The sequence below is a fragment of the Aegilops tauschii genome, chromosome 3 (genome assembly GCF_002575655.3).
Source record: "Aegilops tauschii subsp. strangulata cultivar AL8/78 chromosome 3, Aet v6.0, whole genome shotgun sequence".
In the NCBI taxonomy this organism is placed as follows: domain Eukaryota; kingdom Viridiplantae; phylum Streptophyta; class Magnoliopsida; order Poales; family Poaceae; genus Aegilops; species Aegilops tauschii.
The window spans coordinates 85,267,670-85,292,662 of record NC_053037.3 but is presented as its reverse complement, the minus strand read 5'-3'; the positions used below and the strand labels follow the sequence as shown (position 1 = coordinate 85,292,662).

Here is a 24,993-nt window from a genome sequence, read left to right as displayed (position 1 = left end):
ACTTGGAACAAACACTAATTAAAACATAAAACCACATCTAAACAGGGGCTAGATGATTTATTTATTACTAAACAGAACCAAAAAGCAAGAAACTAAAATAAAGTTGGGTTGCCTCCCAACAAGCGCTAACGTTTAACGCCCCTAGCTAGGCATGATGATTTCAATGATGCTCACATAAAAGATAAGAATTGAAACATAAAGAGAGCATCATGAAGAATATGACTAGCACTTTTAAGTCTAACCCACTTCCTATGCATAGGGATTTTGTGAGAAAACAACTTATGGGAACAATAATCAACTAGCATAGGAAGGCAAAACAAGCATAACTTCAAAACTTTAAGCACATAGAGAGGAAACTTGATATTATTGCAATTCATAGAAGCATATGATCCTCTCTCATAATAATTTTCAGTAGCATCATGAATGAATTCAACAATATAACCAGCACTTAAAGCATTCTTTTCATGATCTACAAGTATAGAAAATTTACTACTCTCTACATAAGCAAACTTCTTCTCATTCGAAATAGTAGTAGGAGAAAACTCAACAAAACAACTATCATGTGATTGAAAATTAAGATCAAGATGACAAGTTTCATGGTTATAATTATTCTTTATAGCATATGTGTCATCACAATAATCATCATAGATAGGAGGCATGCTTTCATCATAGTAAATTTGCTCATCAAAGCTTGGGGGACAAAAAATATCATCTTCGTCAAACATAGCTTCCCCAAGCTTGTGGCTTTGCATATCATTAGCATCATGGGTATTCAAAGAATTCGTACTAACAACATTGCAAGCATGCTCATCATTCACATATTTTATGCCAAGCATTCTATGTAATTCTTCTTCTAGTACTTGAGCACAAATTTCCTTCCCATCATTTTCACGAAAGATACTAAAAAGATGAAGCATATGAGGCACCCTTAATTCCATTTTTTGTAGTTTTCTTTTATAAACTAGACTAGTGATAAAACAAGAAACTAAAAGATTTGATTGCAAGATCTAAAGATATACCTTCAAGCACTCACCTCCCCAGCAACGGCGCCAGAAACTGCTTGATGTCTACTACGCAACCTTCTTCTTGCAGACGTTGTTGGGCCTCCAAGTGCAGAGGTTTGTAGGACAGTAGCAAATTTCCCTCAAGTGGATGACCTAAGGTTTATCAATCCGTGGGAGGCGTAGGATGAAGATGGTCTCTCTCAAGAAACCCTGCAACCAAATAACAAAGAGTCTCTTGTGTCCCCAACACACCCAATACAATGGTAAATTGTATAGGTGCACTAGTTCGGCGAAGAGATGGTGATACAAGTGCAATATGGATGGTAGATATAGGTTTTTGTAATCTGTAAATATAAAAACATCAAGGTAGCAAGTGGTAAAACTGAGCACAAACGATATTGCAATGCTAGGAAACAAGGCCTAGGGTTCATACTTTCACTAGTGCAGGTTCTCTCAACAATAATAACATAATTGGATCACATAACTATCCCTCAACATGCAACAAAGAGTCACTCCAAAGTCACTAATAGCGGAGAACAAATGAAGAGATTATGGTAGGGTACGAAACCACCTCAAAGTTATCTTTTCGATCAATCCATTGGGCTATTCCTATAAGTGTCAGAAACAGCCCTAGTGTTCGTAGTAAAATAACACCTTAAGACAGACATCAACCAAAACCCTAATGTCACCTAGATACTCTAATGTCACCTCAAGTATCCGTGGGTATGATTATACGATATACATCACACAATCTCAGATTCATCTATTCAACCAACACATAGAACCTCAAAGAGTGCCCCAAAGTTTCTACCGGAGAATCAAGACAAAAACGTGTGCCAACCCCTATGCATAGGTTCATGGGCGGAACCCGCAAGTTGATCACCAAAACATACATCAAGTGAATCAGTAGAATAACCCATTGTCACCACGGTTATCCCATGCAAGACATACATCAAGTCTTCTCGAATCCTTCAAGACTCAATCCGGTAGGATAACTTTAAAGGGAAAACTCAATCCATTACAAGAGAGTAGAGGGGGAGAAACATCATATATAAGATCCAACTATAATAGCAAAGCTCGCGATACATCAAGATCGTGCCGAATCAAGAACACGAGAGAGAGAGAGAGAGAGATCAAACACATAGCTACTGGTACATACCCTCATCCCCGAGGGTGAACTACTCCCTCCTCGTCATGGAGAGCGTCGGGATGATGAAGATGGCCACCGGTGAAGGTTCCCCCCTCCGGCAGGTTGCCGGAACAGGGTCCCGATTGGTTTTTGGTGGCTATTGAGGCTTGCGGCGGCGGAAGTCCCGATCTATTCTATTCCCCGATCGTTTTAGGGTATATGGATATATATAGGCGGAAGAAATACATCAGGGGAACCACGAGGGACCCACGAGGGTGGAGGGCGCGCCCAGGGGGGTGGGCGCGCCCCCCTGCCTCGTGCCTCCCTTGTTGCTTTCCTGACGTTTACTCCAAGTCTCTCGGGTTGCTTTCTTTCCAAAAATAACTTCTCCAGAAGGTTTCATTCCGTTTCGACTCTGTTTGATATTCCTTTTCTTCGAAACACTGAAACAAGGGAAAAACAGGAACTGGCACTGGGCTCTGGGTCAATAGGTTAGTCCCAAAAATAATATAAAAGTGTTTAATAAAGCCCATAAACATCCAAAACAGATAATATAATAGCATGGAACAATCAAAAATTATAGATACGTTGGAGACGTATCAGCCGATGACTCGCCAGAAGATGAGTGGGAAGTACCCTTATAATTTGAATTAGACGGGTTAAGAGGCTGACGGAAACAACCCGCTTTGGGGCATGAAGTGTCAAGGGGATAAGAGACCTTTGATCGGCGTTTCCGAACCGGAGTGTTCGGTAAACCGGCAGAGGTAACTACCTGGCCGCTGTGCCGGGTTGTGCAGCGAGCCTCGTGCTGCGGCGTCTTCAAAAGAAAGTTTGGGTCCAAGTAAGCAAGGGGTGAGAAAATTTTACTTTCCGGTTTGCTCGACGGATTTTTGATGTTGGCAGATGATCTGAATCGGAGGAAAGAATGATCTGAATCAGCATGACTTCCTTCAGCGTCGTCCTGATAATAATCATTGTCAATGAGGTGTACGAAAAATGAACCAAGAGAGTCAAGTTCTACCTCTGATTCCGGGTTACCCACATCGTCATCAGCATTTGGCTCGGAGGATGCAGTGGTCCTTTTCTTGGCAGGTTTTTTAACAACCTTGGTCTTTGGGCGAACTGGCTTGGCCGGTTTGTCTTGCGGTTTTGCTGGTTTATCTTGTGGTTTTTTATTCCAGAACGGATCATCACCCTGTCAAAATCAGGCAAACTTTCAGAGAATATTTTGAAAGAAGTAACTTACGATCAGGAGGTTATATAATTCATATAGATGGCGGTTTGTTGAAGGTACATAAAGGACTTAGTCCAGTTTGGCTGTAGACGGCCTCCGGTTCATTCAACATTTTCTTGACAGCCTCAGTAATTTCAACCTCCGTCAGTTGAATATTAATGTGCCGTTGAGGGTCGGTCAAACTCCCTGTGTATTCACATATCAAGCCGGGGCGCCGGCTTAAGGGTAGGATGCTCCAACCGATCCAACAACGAGCAAAATCAACACCTGTTAAACCGTTTGCCATAAAGGCTCTAAGCTTCGATAGCTGTGGGGCATAGATGGCCCTTTCCTTTGCTGTTAACCTCTGAGGAAAAGGATGCATGTTGCTAAGGCGTTCAGGGCGGTAACCCGGTAGGGGGTTTTCATCAGTTGGAGATGCATCCTTGCAATAAAACCAGGTTTAGTTCCACTCTTTGGGGTGACTGTGGAGCTTGGGATGAGGGAAAGTGACTTCCTTCCTTTTCTGAACCGCCATTCCGCCCAATTCAGTATTGGGTCCATCCGTGAACTCTGTGCGACAGTTTAAGTGAAAGAAATCCCTAAACAGTTCAACTGTAGGTTCCTCTTGCAGATAAGCTTCACAGAAGACTTGGAAGTGGCAGATGTTGGTTACAGAATTTGGACCGATGTCCTAAGGGCGAAGTTGAAAACTAGCCAGCACATCTCGGAAGAATTTAGAACCGGGAGGGCTAAAGCCTCGGCCCAGATGGTCAACAAAAACGACTACCTCTCCGTCCTTGGGTGTAGGAGGACTTTCCGGGCCAGGGGCCCTCCAGTGAATGACATCTTTCTTGGCCAAAGCGCCCGTTGTGACGCATCTGTTTAACTAATCTTCCGTGACCCGGGAAGGAACCCAGTTGCATTAATAGACTTGCTTGGCCATTGCAATGAGAAGCTGAAACATGATTATTGCCGGTTTAAGATTCACAGTGAACAGCTATAAAGCGGTACAAGGATGTAAGCATATTGTTAAACCGGGGTTTGTTGTTGGTAAACACGAGTCTGATAATGGAGACAGTACAATGACGAATGCATTGGCAGTTCAACAGGGGACTAATGGTACCTACCGGATTATCATTTTTCTATGAGATTAAACCGCCAATTTTGGAATATAAGGTACAGATCTAAAGTACTTAAGTGAGGGAAAAACAAGTTTTGCAGATTGATGTGATAAATTTCAGATCTGCAGTATGACAGAAACTAGAAAAAAAATTAGACCTAATTTCAAGTGCATAAACAGTTTGGTAAGTTCAGATGAGTTCTGTGTAAAGGAGAAGATCTAATAAGGAAAAAAGGACTATGGCTACGGCCGCATAAAAAGTGTCAGATCCAGCTAGTCGTTTGTGCTAACGAGAGGAACAGGGAAGAACAGTGCCAAGAACTTTGAAGAACTATGGTGAACACTGAACCCTAATGGCGGATCTGGAATAAGACGAAGGGGAGCTTACTGGTACTGAGGAAGCAGCGGAGGATCATCGCGTGTCTCTGGTACGGTCAGGTTGATGCAGTGGCCGTTGTTGAGGTAGAGGCGAAGGACGACGGCGGTGGCAGAGCTCGAAGGTCGGTTGGTGCGAGGAAGAATACGACGCGAAGACGCACAAGGGGGAAAAGTGAAAGAGACCCCTCGGCCTATTTATAAGGTGAATGGATAAAGGGAGGCGCGAGAATCGAGGAGCCCGAAAAATGGGATATGTGACAGCTCTGTTGCCTCGATTGTCGGAGGCCCATTAATCAAGGTGGGTTATACACAGGTTTTAATAATAGATGACGTCATGGCGATTTATCATGGTCCTAGAAGGTGACGTCATGGTGGTTTACAAGACAATGTGAAGGTGTTGAAGAAGAAATTTTCTTAAGTATTGAGGATTGACATGAACCAGTTCAAATCAATCTGGGGCCTAATGTTGGGGATATTACCACTGGGCGTAAACTGGCCAGGAGAGGCCGGGTTACCCCATAGTAGTTCACTATATCTGAAGCCCATGAAGGTGAAGACGGTGATGCTTTATGAAGGCCCAGGGCCCAAAGCCGGTTTAAGGCCTGTAGACATAAACCGACATTGATATGTAAACTTGTGTTGTAAGATAGAAAGAGCAGAGACCGAGCCGGACACGTTTATGAGCCGGCCTCGGGATTCTGTAAACCGACGGGCGTCAACCCATGTATATAAGGGGACGACCCGGCGGTGGGGTTTAGGACAACAGACTACAACTCGAGACTCAGGCAACGCGTATTCGCACCCTGGTCATCGAAACCCTAGCAATTCCACAACAACTGGATTAGGCTTTTACCTTCACCGCAAGGGGCCGAACCAGTATAAACTCTCTGCGTCCCTTGTCCGCTTAACCCCTTTAAGTTAACCCGTAGCGATGGCTCCACGACTAAGTCCTTTCCCTAGGACATGTGCCATGACAAAACCACGACACACACTTATATTCTGTCTATTCTGCTTTGTCTTGAACAAATATTATTTGAATTGTGTCTCTATCTTGATTTGGCAACAAAAACTAGAATCATGTAGACCATAAAGTGACCATGGTACATAGATATATGTTTGTTTCATGTTGTTATCCTATCCACTTTACTACTGAACTTATTTACCAAAATGAGTTTCATATACAACATGGTAAACCTGTGATGTGTCTGCTTGTTTCTCTTTTAGAATGCGGACAAAATATTGGAGAACAGTACCCTGTTATGCAACGCTAAAGGAAGTAATGCAGATAAGGTTCAAGATAGTGAGACATCCCTGTTGGTCTCAAGAAAGCTGATAAAAACTATCTTGACGACGGTGAGAGAACCCAAAAGTCCTGTCTTGATGTAGTGTTCGAGTTACTAGCCACTACTGCTGGCACAAGCTCTTCGAACTCGCTGCCTGAATCAGTTCGTCTTCTTGAGTCTCAACTTCAAGTTGAAAGACATCGATCAAATGTGATGCGACAGGAAGCTGAAGGACTGAGGAAGTCCCTGCATAATTCAAATGCATACTTTCTGGTGCAACAGCGAGCGCTGGAGGAATTAAGCGCCAAACAAGAGAAAGTTAATAAGCTTGCTAAGCATCTTGCCAGCATTATGGGTACCCAGGATATTGTTTCTTGAGCTCTTCTGAAGTGGTTTCAGTTCTGGACTTGTTTTGCTGCGCCGTTTATTTGCACTGGTCGCCAACTTTGACAACCAGTGTATATGATATGCTGCTTTGTTCCCTATATTTGCACTGGTGGCGAACTTTGATGCCCAGTGGATGTAATATGTGTAATAGTTGTGATAGCCTAGCATAAGTTGCTTGCTTATTTATTTCCTTGTTGTCTTGTTTACTTGTTTGCTTGTAGTCAGTGCAGTTCTTTTTCCGCGGTTTGCTAGTGGCCGCAATAACCTATTTTTTAAAACTAGGCCACAATAACCATGGGCTACATATTTACTGTAGTTACCATGGGCCTCCAACGGGCCGTAGAAACAATGGGCCTTCTAAAGGCCATAGAAACAATGGGCCTTCCACGGGTCGTAGCATCAATGGGCCTTCTACGGGCCGTATGATCGATCGGCCAAACATGGGCCAATGACAGACCGCATTATGGGTTGTAAATGGGCTAGATTTCGAATCGTCCGTTCATGGGCCAACCATAACGGGCCATCGTTAATCGGCCGTATTTGATGATGCTATGAAAACGGCCCAATAGATTAACGGGCCGATTGTAACCATGGGCTGAATTTGGATCACAAGCAGAAAAGGCCAGTAACGGGTCGTAAGTAACCGAATGCTGGAAATGAGCGCAAGAGTAAATGGGCCCTGAGAAGGCCGAAAGATAACACTGGTTGGAAACGGCCAAATGGAATAATGGGCCGTTAATGGGTATAAAGCGGTCCACTGTTCATTGGAGGCCAGATTCACCACAGGCCGTTAATGGACCAAGAGTTACAAATGGCCTCGTATGGGCCGAAAGACATCATGGGCCATACAGGGGCCGGAAGTTACAACGGGCTGGAATCATATTGGATGGCCCAGATGAAGCTACTGGGCTTAATTCCGATAGGCCATAACGGGCCATGAGTTAGCGGACCGTAAATGGGCTATATACGAACAGGCCATTAACAGGCTTTCCGTGGGCCGGCCGTTACCTTTTGACCAAGTCAAACGGGCTGGCCTTTCACCAGAATGGCCTCTGTTCGGCTGTGCCACGTGTCGATGTATCATAGGAGCCTCATGTCCAATGAATGGATGACATTTGCCCCAACTGTGAGCCAACACGTGTTTCCTCCGGCCAATGAGAATTTTACACGTGGAAAATCCTCATTGGTCCGGGCTGTTAACGGATTATCAGATCCAAAACCAGACCCGATAGCTTAACGGCGTCCCGTTACGGTGGATGCCACATGTCAGTCACCCTTGACAAAAACACTTCCATGACGCGCCATTTATCGTCATGGAAGTGGACACTTCCATGATGATAATTTTGGTAATGTCATGGAACACTTCTACGACAGCACAGGTATGACTATCTTGATTCTGTCATAAAATCGTCATGGATGTACGTGCATGACAGAAAACGTGACCTACTGTGACAAACACGTATCATCACGGAAGTGTATTTTTTTGTAGTGATTGTCCCTTCTCTCTTTTCTCTCATTTTTTTATTTGGGCCTTCTCTCATTTTTTTCGTCCGGTGTCTCATCCCGACTTGTGGGGGAATCATAGTCTCCATCATCCTTTCCTCACATGGGACAATGCTCTAATAATGAAGATCATCACACTTTTATTTACTTACAACTCAAGAATTACAACTCGATACTTAGAACAAAATATGACCATATGTGTATCCCTCCGGCGGTGTGCCGGGATGTGGAATGAATCAAGAGCGACATGTATAAAAAATGATGAACGGTGGCTTTGCCACAAATACGATGTCAACTACATGATCATGCAAAGCAATATGACAATGATGATGTGTGTCATAATAAACGAAACGATGGAAAGTTGCATGGCAATATATCTCGGAATGGCTATGGAATGCCATAATAGGTAGGTATGGTGGCTGTTTTGAGAAAGGATATGTGGTGGGTTTATGGTACCGGCGAAAGTTGCGCGGTACTAGAGAGGCTAGCAATGGCGGAAAGGTGAGAGTGCGTATAATCCATGGACTCAACATTAGTCATAAAGAACTCACATACTTATTGCAAAAATCTATTAGTCATCAAAACAAAGTACTACGCGCATGCTCCTAGGGGGATAGATTGGTAGGAAAAGACCATCGCTCGTCCCCGACCGCCACTCATAAGGAAGACAATCAAAAAATAAATCATGCTCCGACTTCATCACATAACGGTTCACCATACATGCATGCTACGGGACTCACAAACTTTAACACAAGTATATCTCAAATTCACAACTACATACTAGCATGACTCTAATATCACCATCTTCATGTCTCAAAACAATCATAAAGAATCAAACTTCTCATAGTATTCAATGCACTTTATATGAAAGTTTTTATTATATCCCTCTTGGATGCCTATCATATTAGGACTAATTTTATAACCAAAGCAAATTACCATTCTGTTTAGAGACTCTCAAAATAATATAAGTGAAGTATGAGAGTTCATCAATTTCTATAAAATAAAGCCACCGCCGTGCTCTAAAAAGATATAAGTGAAGCACTAGAGCAAATTTGCCTAGCTCAAAAGATATAAGTGAAGCACATAGAGCATTCTAATAAATCATGATTCATGTGTGTCTCTATAAAAAGGTGTGTACAGCAAGGATGATTTTGGCAAACTAAAAATCAATAACTCAAATCATACAAGACGCTCCAAACAAAACACATATCATGTGGTGAATAAAAATATAGCGTCAAGTAAAGTTACCGATAGACGAAGATGAAACAGGGGATGCCTTCCTGGGGCATCCCCAAGCTTAGGCTTTTTGACATCCTTGAATATTACCTTGGGGTGCCTTGGTCATCCCCAAGCTTAGGCTCTTGCCACACTTTATTCCACATTCCATCAAATCCTCACCCAAAACTTGAAAACTTCACAACACAAAACTTAAGAGATAATCTCGTAAACTCTGTTAGTATAAGAAAACAAATCACCGCTTTAGGTACTATTGTGAACTCATTCTTTATTTATATTGGTGTAATATCTACTGTATTCCAACTTTTCCATGGTTCATACCCCCCGATACTAGCCATAGATTCATCAAAATAAGCAAACAACACGCGAAAAACAGAATATGTCAAAAACAGAACAGTCTTAGAAATCTGTATAGTTTGAATACTTATGTAACTCTAAAACTTATCCGAAAATAGAAAGTCCTAGATAATTTGTTTATTAATCTTCTGCAAAAAGAATCGACTAAAAAGCACTATCCAGCTAAAAACAAGAATTGTTTTCGTGAGCGCAAAAGTTTCTGTTTTTCAGCAAGATCAAATTAACTATCATCGTAGGCTATCCCATAGGTCTTACTTGGCACAAACACTAATTAAAACACAAAACCACATCTAACCAGAGGCTAGATGATTTATTCAAAGCAAGACAGGACCTAAAAAGCAAGAACAAAAATAAAATTGGGCTGCCTCCCAACAAGCGCTATTATTTAACGCCCCTAGCTAGGCATAAAAACACGAATAGATCTAAGTGTTGTCATCTTTGGTATGCAATCCATATGTGGCTCTCATAATAGATTCATAAGTTAATTTAATTTTCTTTCTTGGAAGTGTTCCATGCCTTTCCTTAACAGACATTGAAATCTAATGTTTCCTTCTTTCATATCAATAATTGCACCAATCGTTCTAAGGAAAGGTCTACCAAGAATAATAGGACATGTAGGATTGCAATCTATATCAAGAAGCACATAATTCCTATTTGCAACAATAATAAAATCATTAATTCTTCCCATAGGTTTCTTAATAGTGGAATCCGCAAGATGCAAATTTAAGGAACAATCATCAAATTCGCGGAAACCTAACACATCACATAAAGTTTTCAGAATTGTGGAAATAGCACCCAAATCACACAAAGCATAGCATTCATAATCTTTAGTCTTAATCTTAATAGTAGGTTCCCACTCATCATAAAGTTTTCTAGGAATAGAAACTCCCAAATTAAGCTCTTCTTCATAAGATTGCATCATAGCATCAACGATATGTTTAGTGAAAGCTTTGTTTTGATTATAAGCATGAGGAGAATTCAACATGGATTGCAACAAGAAAATACAATCTATCAAAGAGCAATTATCATAATTAAAGTCCTTGAAATCCAAAATAGTGGGTTCATGGCTATCTAAAGTTTTGACCTCTCCAAACCCACTTTTATCAATTTTTTGCATCAAGATCTAAAAACTCCGAATCATTTGGGACGCCTTCTAACTAAAGTTGACTCATCTCCAGTCCCATCTTTATAAAGATTTACATTATAAAACAAGATTCAATAGGAGTCACATCAATCACTTTTAGATCTTCATCATTATTATCACGAAAACTAGAAGAACACGCTTTTATAAACCAATCTCTCTTAGCACGCATCTTAGCGGTTCTTTCATTGCATTCATCAAGAAATTCTCATGGCTTTGAGCGACTCATTGATATCATGCTTAGGTGGAATAGATCTAAGTTTCAAAGAATCAACATCAAGAGAAATTCTATCCACTTTCCTAGCCAAATCAACAAATTTAAGCAATTTTTCCTCAATCAAAGCATTGAAATTCTTTTGCGAACTGATAAATTCTTTAACACTTTTCTCAAATTCAGAGGGCATCTTATTATAATTTACACAAGAATTGTTTTAGGAATTGCCGTAATTATTAGAGGAATTACTAGAAAACAGGCTACGATTAAAATTACCTCTGTACGCGTTATTACCAAAATTGTTCCTACCAACAAAATTCACATCCATAGATTCACTATTGTTTTCAATCAAAGTAGACAAAGGCATATCATTAGGATCAATAGAAGCACTCTTACTAGCAAACAATTTCATAAGCTCATCCATCTTTCCACTCAAAACATTGATTTCTTCGATTGCATGCACTTTTTTACTAGTGGAAGATCTTTTGGTAAGCCACTGAGAATAATTAACCATAATATTATCTAGGAGTTTGGTAGCTTTTCCTAAAGTAATTTCCATAGAAGTGCCTCACGCGGCCGAATCTAAAAGATTTCTAGAAGCAAAATTCAATCCGGCATAAAAAAATTGTATAATCATCCACAAATTCAAACCATGAGTAGGGCAATTTTGTATCATCAATTTCATTCTCTCCCAAGATTGTGCAACATGTTCATGATCAAGTTGCTTAAAATTCATAATATCGTTCCTAAGGGAGATGATCTTAGCGGCATCTTCATTGGGAAGGCCGGAAAATTCATGATCAAGTTGCTTAAAATTCAACTTAACAATATCATTATCCGCATCTTTTTTATTTTGCATAACATACAAATCAACGAAATTATTAAGATGGGATGTGGCATCTTCATTGGGAAGTCCGGAAAATTGATCTTTCATAACAAGATTCAGCAAAGCGGTATTAATCTCACAAGATTCCGCATTAGCATCGGGAGCAATTGGTGTACTAATAAGATCATTATTATTGGTGTTGGGAAAGCCACACAATTTGGTATTATCTTGAGCCATCACGAAAAAGCAAGCAATCCAACACACGAGCACACAAAAAGCAAGCGAAGAAGACGAACGGAAGAGGGGCGAAGAAAAGGCGGATCTTTTCAAAAATCGTTTTAGAGGTGGGGGAGAGGAAAACGGGAGGCGAATGGCAAATAATGTAATGTTAGGGATGAGAGTTTATGATGGGTACTTGGTATGTCTTGGCTTGATGTAGATCTCCCCGGCAACGGCGCCAGAAATTCTTCTTGCTACCTCTTGAGCTTGCATTGGTTTTTCCCTTGAAGAGGAAAGGGTGATGCAGCAAAGGAGCGTAAGTATTTCCCTCAGTTTTGAGAACCAAGGTATCAATCCAGTAGGAGACTACGCAACAAGCCACCGAATACCTGCACAAACAAACACCAACTTGCAACCAACGCGATAAAGGGGTTGTCAATCCCTTCACGGTTATTCGCAAAGTGATATCTGATAGAGATGGATAAACGGTAAAGTAATATTTTTGGTATTTTTGGTTTATGGAAAGGAAAGTAAAGATTGCAAAGTAAAGGAACGGCGAAAGATATTGGCAAGTTGGCGGGAAACTAATACGATGTAAAATAGAGCCGGGGGCCATAGGTTTCACTAGAGGCTTCTCTCAAGATAGGAATTATTACGGTGGGTGAGCAAATTACTGCCAAGCAATTGACAAAAAAGTGCAAAGTTATGACGATATCTAAGGCAATGATCATGAATATAGGCATCACGTCCGTGTCAAGTAGACCGGAACGATTCTGCATCTACTACTATTACTCCACACATCGACCGACTCCTGGCTGCATCTAGAGCATTAAGTTCATAAGAATAGAGTAACGCATTAAGGAAGATGACATGATGTAGCGAGATTAACTCAAGCAATATGATGAAAACCCCATCTTTTTATCCTCGATGGCAAAAATACAATATGTGCTTTGCTGCCCTTACTGTCACTGGGAAAGGACACCGCAAGATTGAACCCAAAGCTAAGCACTTCTCCCATTGCGATAAAAACCAATCTAGTTGGCCAAACCAAATTGATAGTTCGAAGAGACTTGCAAAGGTATCAAATCATGCGTATAAGAATTCAGAGGAGATTCAAATAATATTCATAGATAAAATTGATCATAAATCAACAATTCATTGGATCTCGGTAAACACACCGCAAAAGAGTATTACATCGAATAGATCTCCAAGAACATCGAGGATAACTTTGTATTGAGAATCAAAGAGACAGAAGAAGCCATCTAGCTACTAGCTATGGACCCGTAGGTCTGAAGTAAACTACTCACGCCTCATCGGAGAGGCAATGGTGTTGATGTAGAAGCCCTCCGTGATCGATTCCCCCTCCAGAAGGATGCTGGAAAAGGCCCCAAGATGGGATCTCATGGGTACAGAAGGTTGCGGCGGTGGAAAAGTGGTTTCGTAGCTCCCCTGGATGTTTTTGGGGTATAAGAGTATATATAGGAGAAAGAATTTGGCCAGGAGACCTACAAGGGGCCCACAAGGTTGGGGGGCGCCCCACCCCCCTAGGCGCGCCCTCCACCCTTGTGGCCGCCTCAAAGCTTCTCTGACTTGTACTCCAAGTCTCCTGGGTGTCTTCTGGTCCAAGAAAAATCATGGCAAAAGTTTTATTCCATTTGGACTCCGTTTGATATTCCTTTTCTGTGAGACACTAAAACAAGGAAAAACATAAACTGGCACTGGGCTCTAAGTTAATAGGTTAGTCCCAAAAATCATATAAAATAGCATATTAATGCATATAAAACATCCAAAACAGATAATATAATAGCATGGAACAATCAAAATTATAGATACATTGGAGACGTATCACAAGCCTACAACATCATCTACTTCATCATCACCACCTCCGAAGAAAGATATCTAAATACATCGGTATGGGCACTCCCCTTGGCAACAACCAAGCTTGGGGGAGGTGCCCCGGTATCGTATCACCATTACATCTTTTACCTTTATTGTTTTTCTTAGTTCGATCCTTTTGGTTATATCTCGATTTAGTAAGTTGTAGTATGATCTAGTCTTTGAGCTTTGCTTTGTGATCCATCTATGTATTCGAGTCCGTGAGTCATATAATAAAGAGTAGTTTTGAGTTGAGGGCTTTGCTTTCTTACTATGATCTTGAGGGAAAAGAAAAAGAAAGAATAAAATAAATAAAAAGATCATATAATGATCTTATGGAGAGTGATGACTTCACATATAAGAAGTATGATGAATAAAAAATTTTGATAGTTGGCAAACATAGTTTTGGTCATTGTCGCAATTAATAGGAAGTAATAAAGAAAGAGAGGTTTCACATATAAATATACTATCTTGAACATCTTTTGTGATTGTGAGCACTCATTAAAATATGACATGCTAAAAAGTTGATGTTGGACAAGGAAGACAACATAATGGGTTATGTTTTCTTATATCCGAATAGAAGTTATATTATCATGGGCCCTCCAACATGTTGAGCTTGTTTTCCCTCTTATGCTAGCCAAATCTTTCGCACCAAGTAGAGATACTACTTGTGCATCCAAAATCCCTTAACCCAGTTTTTCCATGAGAGTCCACCATACCTACCTATGGATTGAGTAAGATCCTTCAAGTAAGTTGTCATTGGTGCAAGCAATAAAATTGCTCTCTAAATATGTATGATCTATTAGTGTGAGGAAAATAAGCTTTATACGAACTTGTGATGTGGAAGAAATAAAAGCGACAGACTACATAATAAAGTTCTTTATCACAAGCGGCAATATAAAGTGACATTCTTTCGCATTAAGAGTGTGTGCATCCAACCATAAAAGCGCATGACAACCTCTACTTCCCTCTGCGAACAACCTATCTTTTACTTTTATCTTCTACCCTTCTACAGGAGTCACGGTGAACTTCAGCTTTCTTTTTACATTTTTTTTGTTTTTGGCAAGCTCTATATGTTGGGGAAAGATCTAGATATAAATATCCACTCGGATGTAGGTTATCATAAAGTATTATTGTTGATATTACCCTTGGCGTAAAAGGTTGGGAGGCAAAACTATAAGCCCCTGTCTTTCTCTGTGTCCGACTGAGGCTTTGAACTCATAAGTATCACGTGAGTGTTAGCAATTGTGAAAGACTAAAAGATAGTTGAGTATGTGAACTTGCTTAAAGGCTCTTACATTGACTCTTTCCGATGTTATGATAAATTGCAATTGCTCCAATGACTGAGGTCGTAGTTTGTTAGTTTTCAATAAAAGTTTTTGATTCATACTTTATCTTGTGAACAAATTGTTACTTTATCATAAGAGATTATATGACTCTATATGTTGTTGTTTTAAAGATGATCATGATGCCCTCATGTCCGTATTTTATTTTATCGACACCTCTGTCTCTAAACATGTGAACAAATTTATCGATTTCGGCTTTCGCTTGAGGACAACCGAGGTCTAAGCTTGGGGAGTTGATACGTTCATTTTGCATCATGCTTTTATATTGATGTTATTGCATTATGGGCTGTTATTACACATTATGGTACAATACTTATGCCTTCTCTATCTTATTTTATAAGATCTACATGAAGAGGGAGAATGTCGGCAACTAGAATTTTTGAATATATATTAAAAAAATTGACTATACACAGTAGGGCAAAACCCCACTGCAATTTTTATTAATCTAAAAAAGTAAAGTCCCAAAATGGAACCAAAGTACAAAAGGCTTGAGATAAGCCAAGGAGGAAGCCAAAAAGAGAAAAGAAAACTAACAACTAAGAACTAGGATTATAGAACAAGATTATCCAGCCAAAAACAGTATGCTCCAGCATAACTCTTTTTAATTCTAAATCTGAGAAGAAAGAGCTCCTCCATGAAGATGGCTTTCCACCTTTGAATGCTAGGTTGAATCACTTGGAAAATCAGGTTGTTCCTGGAGATCCAAATAGCCCAAGAGGCAAGGATAACTATCTCCATGAAGAAAGGTACATGAAGTTTCTGCTTGAGATCAAGAAAAGCTTCCATGATTGAAACATTTGCCTGTCTTGAAGGGCAAATCAGGTCCCAACACTGTGCAGCAAAAGGGCAAGTCCAGAAAAGGTGCTGAAGAGTCTCTTCCTGTGGACAATTGTTGACAGCACAATTATAGTTGCCCAGCTGAAAAGATTTCCTTCTCAGAAGATTTCTAGTATTGAGCCTGTCATGAAGTAGTCTCCAAAAAAACACCTTATGTTTTGGCTGACAAGAGCTGCTCCAGATCCAATTGAACTGTTGTGGCATAACTTTAACTCCCATCGGTACTTTATTTGCCATAGCCACAGAGAATTGCTCATTTCCCCATATGTAACTCCAGGTGTCAGTGCAATCCAAAGTATCAGAGGCCCTTAAAGCAATGCATATGTCCTCCATAGCCTCAAATTCCTGGAAAGCTTGCACAGTCAGTGGTAGATGGAATAGGTCCTCTAAGTACTCGGTTTGGAGAATGGTGTGAACAGTAGCATCCTTGTTTTTCACAAAAGAGAATAAGTGGGGGAACATGTCTTGCAAGCAATGTGAGTGCCAAAGATCAGTCCAAAAATAAGCACTCTTTCCATCACCTATGTTGCATCTGGCCAAGGACTTATAGTTATCAATCAGCTTAAGGTTTTCCTTCCACCAAAAAGATCCCATCCAGCTATTACCAGGCAGAGAATCATTGCTGTAGTAGGATTCCCAAATCAAGTTGACCCAGGGAATATTGTGTCTGTTGTAGAACTTATGTAGGTTCTTGAGAAGCAGCGCTTTATTCTGAACAAAAATATCAATCACTCCTAAGCCACCTTGATTTTTAGGTCTACACACAGTACTCCATGCCACCATGGCAGGTCTATGGTCTTCCAGATCAGGGCCTCTCCAAAGACAATGTCTCAAGTATTTTATGGCTTGGGTTTTGATGGTGACAGGCACATCAAGGCATCCCATGAGATAGATCAACAATGAGTTGAGGACAGATTTCACTAGCAGCAATCTCCTAGCCAAAGTCATAAAGGTGGACAATCCCACAATCTTCTTCTACAGTCTTGTGACAAGAGGAAAACACTGCTCAACAGTAGGCTTATGAAGGCCTAGGGGTGCTCCCAAATATTTGATTGGAAAAGATTCCTTCTTGCAATGAAAAGTATTTATCAAAATCTCCATCTTCTCTTCTGGCACATTTATTGGAATCATACTTGATTTATTGTAGTTAACTTTAAGGCCCGTGGCATCAGCAAAAGTATTGAGAAGGGCTTTGAGGCAATGTAATTGCTTTGCATCTGCTTGCAGAATAACCAAGGTGTCATCAGCATACTGGACAATTGGAAAATCAGGGCATGACTCCACTTGCAAGGGAGAAGTTACCAAACCCAGGTGCATTGCCTTGTTAAGAATTGTCTGAAGTAGATCAGCAGCAAGCACAAAGAGAAGAGGGGACAGAGGGTCCCCCTGCCTTACACCTCTAAGGCAATAAAACTTTTTTCCAGGGACACCATTTAGCAATATAGCAGAGGAAGCATAAGTAAACAGTAGTTTGATCCATGTAAGCCATCTTTCCCCAAAGCCCTTGGCTTTTAAAATATCCAACATTGCCTGATGTTCAATGGTGTCAAAAGCCTTTTCAAAATCCAATTTCAGAACAATGATTTCCTCCTTTGACTTATGACATTGGTGTAAATATTCATAAGCCCACCCCAAACAATCATGAATAGATCTTTCTTTAAGGAAACCATATTGGTTGATGTGGACCAATTTCAGAATCACCTTTTGCAATCTATTTGCCAGCAGCTTAGTAACAATTTTCAGACAGCTATTCAGTAAAGAGATAGGCCTAAAATCATTTGCTGTCAATGGAGTACTCCCCTTTGGAATGAGTGTTATGAATGAAGTGTTCAAACTCTCAAGAGAGATGTGCCCTGCATGAAAATCATAAATGAATTTGAGCACATCTCCTTTAATAATATCCCAACATGACTTGAGGAATTCATTGTTAAAACCATCAGGGCCAGGAGACTTGTCATTTGGGAGATCATTAACAACAGCTTCAATTTTTTCTTCAGTAAAAGGCAGTTCCAGATTGTCAAAAATATCTGAATGTTGTCTCTGCCCATACAAAGAAACCAGATCAAAGTGCATTGTGGTTTTTTGGGATGTGCCCATTCTTTTTTTGTAAGCATCCAAGATAATTGCAGCTTTGCCAGCATGATCTGAAATCTCCACTTGGTCCTCATTGTGAAGAATAGCAATATGATTATGCCTGTAATTGATGGAGGCTTTGGTGTGAAAGAATTTTGTGTTTTCATCTCCAAACTTCACCCCCTTGATTTTTCCTCTCTGCTTCCAATATATCTTTTGATTCCTCAGCAATATAAGCAGTTGTTCTTTAAGCATAGCCCTGCAGTTCCATTCATGAATATCCAGCTCTCTAAATTCCTCAAAGAAATCCCACATGAAGATGAGCTCATTTAACTTTGCAATTGCAGTTTTCAGACGGGACAGAGATTTAGCCCACAGCTTCAAAGCTCTTCTTAAAATCTTGAACTTAGCATTCAAAGTCTTAATAGAATCAAGGTTTCCCACTGGGATACTCCAAGCAGAAGCAACAACCTGTTTGAAATCAGAATGATGCAGCCAATAGTTTTCAAACCTGAATACTCTTGCCTTTGGGATAGAAGTACCAACTATATAGGTTTTGCAAGTGGTAGCACAATTGTGTTAGGGAATGAAGTCATCCAGGAAGCAGAAGTGAAAAACCAGTCAAGTTTTACCAACAATGGATCGTGCTGCATGTTACTCCAGCTGAACTTTCTACCATGTAAAGGTAATTCAACCAAACCTTGGTTACTAATTGCCTCGTTGAACATAAGCATATCATTAACATCTCCCCCAGGTATGTTCCTATCTGATGGTGCCCTCATAAGGTTGAAATCTCCCATTAAGATCCAATCAACATCATCAGGCATGTGAATATTTAAAAACCAGTTAATAAACTCCATTTTGTCTTGTGGGTCACATGGACCATAAATATTTGAAAGAATCCAAGACTGATTGGAAATCAAACTGGTGAACTGCATGGAAAGTGAAAACCTGTTTTGTGCAATGATTTCTCCTGAGAACTGAGAGCCATTCCAGGCCACCAGGAGCCCCCCAGAAGCTCCAACAGAGGGGAGGAAAGCAAAATTATTAATTCGAGAGGGGCAAAAATTTTTGAAGTAAGCTGTGTCAAAGGTCTCTCTTTTGGTTTCTTGAAGGCACACAATATTACAATCACTCTCATCAATCTTTTGTCTTAAGGCCAGGCATTTGTCCTCAGAATTCATACCTCTAATGTTCCAATTTAGAATATTCCAGCTTCTGTTTGTGTTATTCATGGAAACAAATTGAGATTTTGTACCAGAGAGCAAGCACCATCACTTGATCATCATCCAAATAGGATAGAAACTGGCATAATGCCCTGATCCACAACATATCATAATTCCAGCAGAGCATCCAAATATAACACATGAAAGGACTAGTAGGAGAGTACAGCCACAGACATACAAGGTTCAGAAAGCACCAAGATCCAGGTCTTACAATCGTCAAAAGCAGCATCAAACTAGGTGGTGTGAGACTACAAACACAATCCCACCACACAACACTCCAAGTAAGAGCCCTAAACATTAAGAAGAGGTGGTAGCATATCCTTCTCCTTTGGCCAAGGGCACCTTGTCCAAAACCTCCTCTTGCCTTCTCTTGGGCTTCTTGGCCAGCATGTCCTCCAGTTCCCCCTCAGTAACCTTACAGAAAGAGGCAGTGCGGTTTTTAACAACTGATTTTTTGATGGTGGGAGGGACAGCATTGCAAGGTAAACAATTATTATTAGGGCATGAATTTCTCTTGTAACCAACATTGTCTTTCTTAATTCTGTCACTTCTTCTTACCTCTGTTTCCACAAGTGGAGTTTTTCCACTTCTTCTCTTCCTCAAGTTTTCCTGGCCAAAAGGTTGCAGCAAGGCCTGTGACTCCATATCTTGCAAATTGGCAGCCACCCCAATATTTTCTTTACCTTTGTCCTTATCACCTTCCTCCATGACCTGACAGATTGGTGCATGAGAGGTAGGACATTTGTCAGGTATATGAAACAGAAAGGCTTGATCCATATTTTCCACAGCAGTGAACAGATCCCACATTCCAGATTTTAACATATTGACAGTCCAGGTAAACTTATTAGGGGACAGAAGCAAGTGGACAATAAAGTTAAACCAACTTACAGGAATATTGGTAGAGAAAGAGCTCCTGTTATCCAAGGCTTTCTCTTTAAAGTGCTGCTTCCACAGTAACATGCCTTCTCCAGAAACAGAATGTTCATTGTTAGCAGTAGCAGCCATCTGAATACTTTTCAGACCAAGGAGGGAAGGTGCCATGTTAAAGTGCTCATTTATTTGATTAACCCAATTACCTTGGAGTCCTGACTGAAGATCCTCTAGATTCTCCACAGGCTGTAAACTTCCTCTGGCAGTAATAACATGCTCAGTACTGCCATCCAAGACTTCAGTTGATGATCCAGCAGTTGTCAGAGGAAGATCAGAAAACATAACAGGCTCCAAAGCTGCTTCCAGAAGTGCGGGTTGGACAGTAGCCACATCCAAAAGAGAAGAGACATCAGGAGCAACCTGTGCTGCAAGAGGGTTTGAAGCAACATGCTGCAGTTGGCCTCCAACAATTTGATCATGCAAAGCAGCCACATCCTGGATCTGCTCTTGCAATACAGGAGACTCCTCATCATCTGACTGATATGCTTGAATTATGTTCTGCAGTCCATTAGCAATCACAGCAGCAGTAGGTTGGACAATAGCAGGAATTGCAGCCCTAGAATGAGTAGCTTCCACAGTAACGGAAGGCAAAAGCATATGAGAATTGTCTCCTTCAGAAAAAGACATGTCTGAAGAGAAACTGCTATTACTAGGTGCTGGAAGCAGCTCCTCTCCATCTGCCCAGGCCATTTCTTCCTGCTGCACAGCATCTAGAAGATCTTCCAACTTAGCATTATCGATGTTCTGATAGTTATCGTCCCAGTTATCCCAGTTCTCAGCAGCCTGAACAGCCACCTCATTATTGTTGGCTGCCACAACATGAAAACCCTCAGCAGGCACAACATTCTCGGGTAAGGGGTGCGGATCCTCATTGGCAGGAGGAAAAGGGTCCTCATCTGCTGGTCCTCCACCAAGGAGCTCACTTGCCAGCACTTCAATGGAGGAAGACCAGCCGTCCTCCTCAAATTCATCCCCTTCAGACCAGCGCATACTTTTTGGGATGATATCTAAGTTCAAAACTCTTGCCTTGACCACAATGCGCCCCATGTGATCATCCTCCTTGTCCCAGGAAATCATGCGGCCAAACTTACTAACAGCACAAGCAAGATCTTCAGTGGTGCGGAAATCAAAAGGAACTCCCGTCAGAAGCAACCACACAACTCTATTGAGATGAACCCTCCTGTGATTTCTTCCCTCGTCATGCCTCACAAAACTAATGAACACATCTCCAAATTCATGGGGGCTATCAAGGACCAACTTATCCCTATCCCTAACCCTTGTGAGACGAACATATGCCTCTCCGAACGGACAGCGCTGAATATCTCGCAACCCCAACTGTCTATGCTCAACAATAAAATCCTCAAGAACATCTCTTACATTGGGGAATGGAGCATCTGCTGGGAGAGGGTGTATAGTCGCAATCGCCCAATCCTCATGGCGACGAGGGCGTTGTGGCAGCACCACCCGAGCCACACCATTGCGCCCAGGTACCTGCTGAATGTCGAAGCCATGTGGCACAAAAGGGCGCGGGTCGATCGGAATGTTGGCCATCAGCGTCGCAGAAGAACGCGGGTTCGCCGGCGATGTGAGGCTCAAGGCACCAGAAGCAGAGTTTGTGCACAGAGGTGAAACAGAGGAGCAGAGCGGAGAAGTTGAGGAGGCAAGAGGACGACGAGGCTGGAAATTAGGAAAAGATCCCAAACAAAGCTCGCTAAAAGAGGAAACGAGTGGAGGCTCGCGGGCTGGTCCAACTGACTTGAACCAGTCCTGGACCGCGTCTAAGTCCCAAGCCTCAATCGATGGGCTGGGGAAAGTGGCAAACCGAAGATAGGGAAAAAGCCCAGGAAGGCGATTGTCATTGCACTCCTTAGCAAAATGGCCCAACTTGCCACACGCATAACACTGAAATGAGATATTAGAACGACCCAGATTCCCGCCCGACGTAACCGCGGCGAGATCCTCTCCTGAGGAATTAAAATTGGGCAATGAGTGCACATTATTGTCCGAGGCCACATTACTGCTGGCGGTCGGAAAATTCGCTAACCGAGCAAAAACCGACTGCCGTGGTTGATCGCCGGAAATTCTACCGGCGGCGGATCGCGGGCGTGATCCAGAAGTGACCGAAGTCCAAGAAGCTTCTTCCTCACGATAAAAAAGTTGTTCTTCACGTAACCAGTTCGGTCCTCCAAAACCCCAAAGATTGAACACTAACTCAAAATCCTTCTCAACCACCCGACCATGATTATAGATTTCAAAACCCGCAGCTTTGGAGGCAACAGAAAACTTGAATGTTCTGTCTTTGAGATGTAGCACACGGAAACCTTGTGGATAACCACCAAAACAAGATTGCAACGTGACACTGACTGTGTGACAATCCAACCGGAATCGAGCACGGTAGAAGGAAACCACCAAAGTGAATTCTCGTTGACGAAAACCAGGTGAAAACACCACCGGATGACCAAACTTTTGTCTCATTGAAAGCTGAAAATCATTACCTCGAGCAAAGTTGAGCGAGGGAGGATCCATGGCCAACCAAGGGCCAACTTTTCCCACAAAGGGACCAGAGACTGCATGGTGGATGGGTGGACGGTGGCCGCCGGCGCCGGAGCGGCAGCCGGCGGGAGGAGGGGTGGCCGCCGGGGCCGGAGTGGCCACCGGCGGAGAGCGCCTAGAGAGAGCCTAGAGGAGAGCGCCTAAGAGAGCCGTATGGTCGTCTGCTCATATATAAAAAATATTGGGCGAAGAAATTACCATGGGGGACCCACCAGGATGCCATAAGGCTCGGGGGCGCGCCCTAGCCCCCTAGGCACGCCCCTAGGGCTTGTGGGCCCCCTGTCAGGTCTCCGGTGCCCATCTTCTGCTAGATGGAGGGTTTTGACCTGGAAAAACTCATAAGGAAGCTTTCGGGACAGGCGCCGCCGTCTCGAGGCGGAACCTGGCCAGAAGCAATCTAGGGCTCCGATACGTCTCCATCGTATCTACTTTTCCAAACTCTTTTGCCCTTGTTTTGGACTCTAATTTGCATGATTCGAATGGAACTAACCCGGACTGACGCTGTTTTCAGCAGAATTGCCACGGTGTTATTTTTGTGCAGAAATAAAAGTTCTCGGATTGACCTGAAATTTACGGAGAATATTTTTGGAATATATAAAAAATATTGGCGCAAGAATCAACCAGAGGGGGGCCACCCAGAGGCCACAAGCCCTGGAGGCGCGCCCACCCCCTGGGGCGCGCCCTGCAGGCTTGTGGCCCCCCTGGAGCTCCTCCGACCCTAATTCCAACTCTATAAGTACCTATTCACGCAGAAAAAAAATCAGAGAGACAGATTCACCATGTTTTACGACACGGAGCCACCGCCACCTCCTATTCTTCATCGGGAGGGCATCTCTGGAGTCTGTTTTGGGCTCCGAAGAGGGAAATTCATCGCCATCATCATCACCAACCTTCCTCCATCACCAATTTCATGATGCTCACCGCCGGGAGTGAGTAATTCCATCGTAGGATTGCTGGAAGGTGGTGGGTTGGATAATATTTATCATGTAACCGAGTCAGTTTTGTTAGGGTTTGATCCCTAGTATCCACTATGTTCTGAGATTGATGTTGCTATGACTTTGCTATGCTTAATGCTTGTCACTAGGGCCCGATGCCATGATTTCAGATCTGAACCTATTATGTTTTCATGAATATATTTGTGTTCTTGACCCTATCTTGCAAGTTGTAGACACCTATTACGAGTTATGGTCCGCATACCCCAAGGTGACAATAATTGGGATTCTTTCTGATGATTACCGTAGTTTGAGGAGTTCATGTATTCACTAAGTGACAATGCTTTGGTCTGGTTCTCTATTAAAAGGAGGCCCTAATATCCCTTAGTTTCCATTAGGACCCCGCTGCCACAGGAGGGTAGGACAAAAGATGCCATGCAAGTTCTTTTCCATAAGCATGTATAACTATATACAGAATACATGCCCACATTATATTGATGAATTGGAGCTAGTTCTGTGTCACCCTAGGTTATAACTGCTACATGATGAATACCGACACACTTATCATTGCCAGTCCATTGCATACGAGCTTTTCACATATTGATCTTTGTCAAGTTATTATCGTTGCTACTGTTGTTACAATCGCTACAAAACTATTATTGTTACTCTTGCCACCGTTACAGTTACTTCCATATTACTTTGCTACTAAATCCTTGCTACAGATATTAAGTCTTTTAGGTGTAGTTGATTGACAACTCATCTGCTAATACTTGAGAATGTCATTTGGCTCCCCTTGTGTCAAAGCAATAAATTTGGGTTGAATACTCTACCCTCGAAAACTGTTGTGATCCCCTATACTTGTGGGTTATCAAGACCTTTTTTCGCCATTGTCGGGGAGCATAGCTCTATTCTCTGAGTCACTTGGGATTTATATCTGTTGATCACTATGAGGAATCTAGAAGGTACTAGAACCAATATTTCCCCTCTACTACGAGGGGAGGTAAGGAACTGCCATCTAGCTCTGCACTTGATTCACCTTCCGTTTTGAGTAAGCTTGCGACACCTACACCTGCTATTGATTCTGATCTGTTGCATGTTATTGATGATACTACTTCTGCTATGAATGATGCTTATGATGCTACTACTTTACTTAATAAAACTGTGCCACTGGGTGAATTTCTTGATGAACAAATTGCTAAAGTTAATGA

At 41.9% G+C, this 24,993-nt stretch overlaps 1 protein-coding gene across 1 annotated transcript in view; it reads left to right on the top strand.

Moving 5' to 3' along the window:
• LOC141042731 (uncharacterized) overlaps window positions 1–16,206 on the top strand; it is a 134,635-nt gene extending 118,429 nt beyond the window's left edge. Inside the window, exons 6-7 of the mRNA XM_073511611.1 lie at window positions 15,856–15,980; window positions 16,047–16,206. Of these exons, the coding sequence (XP_073367712.1) occupies window positions 15,856–15,980; window positions 16,047–16,206 (285 nt within the window). The remainder of the gene's footprint in view (window positions 1–15,855; window positions 15,981–16,046) is intronic.
• The last annotated feature ends 8,787 nt before the right edge of the window (window positions 16,207–24,993 follow it).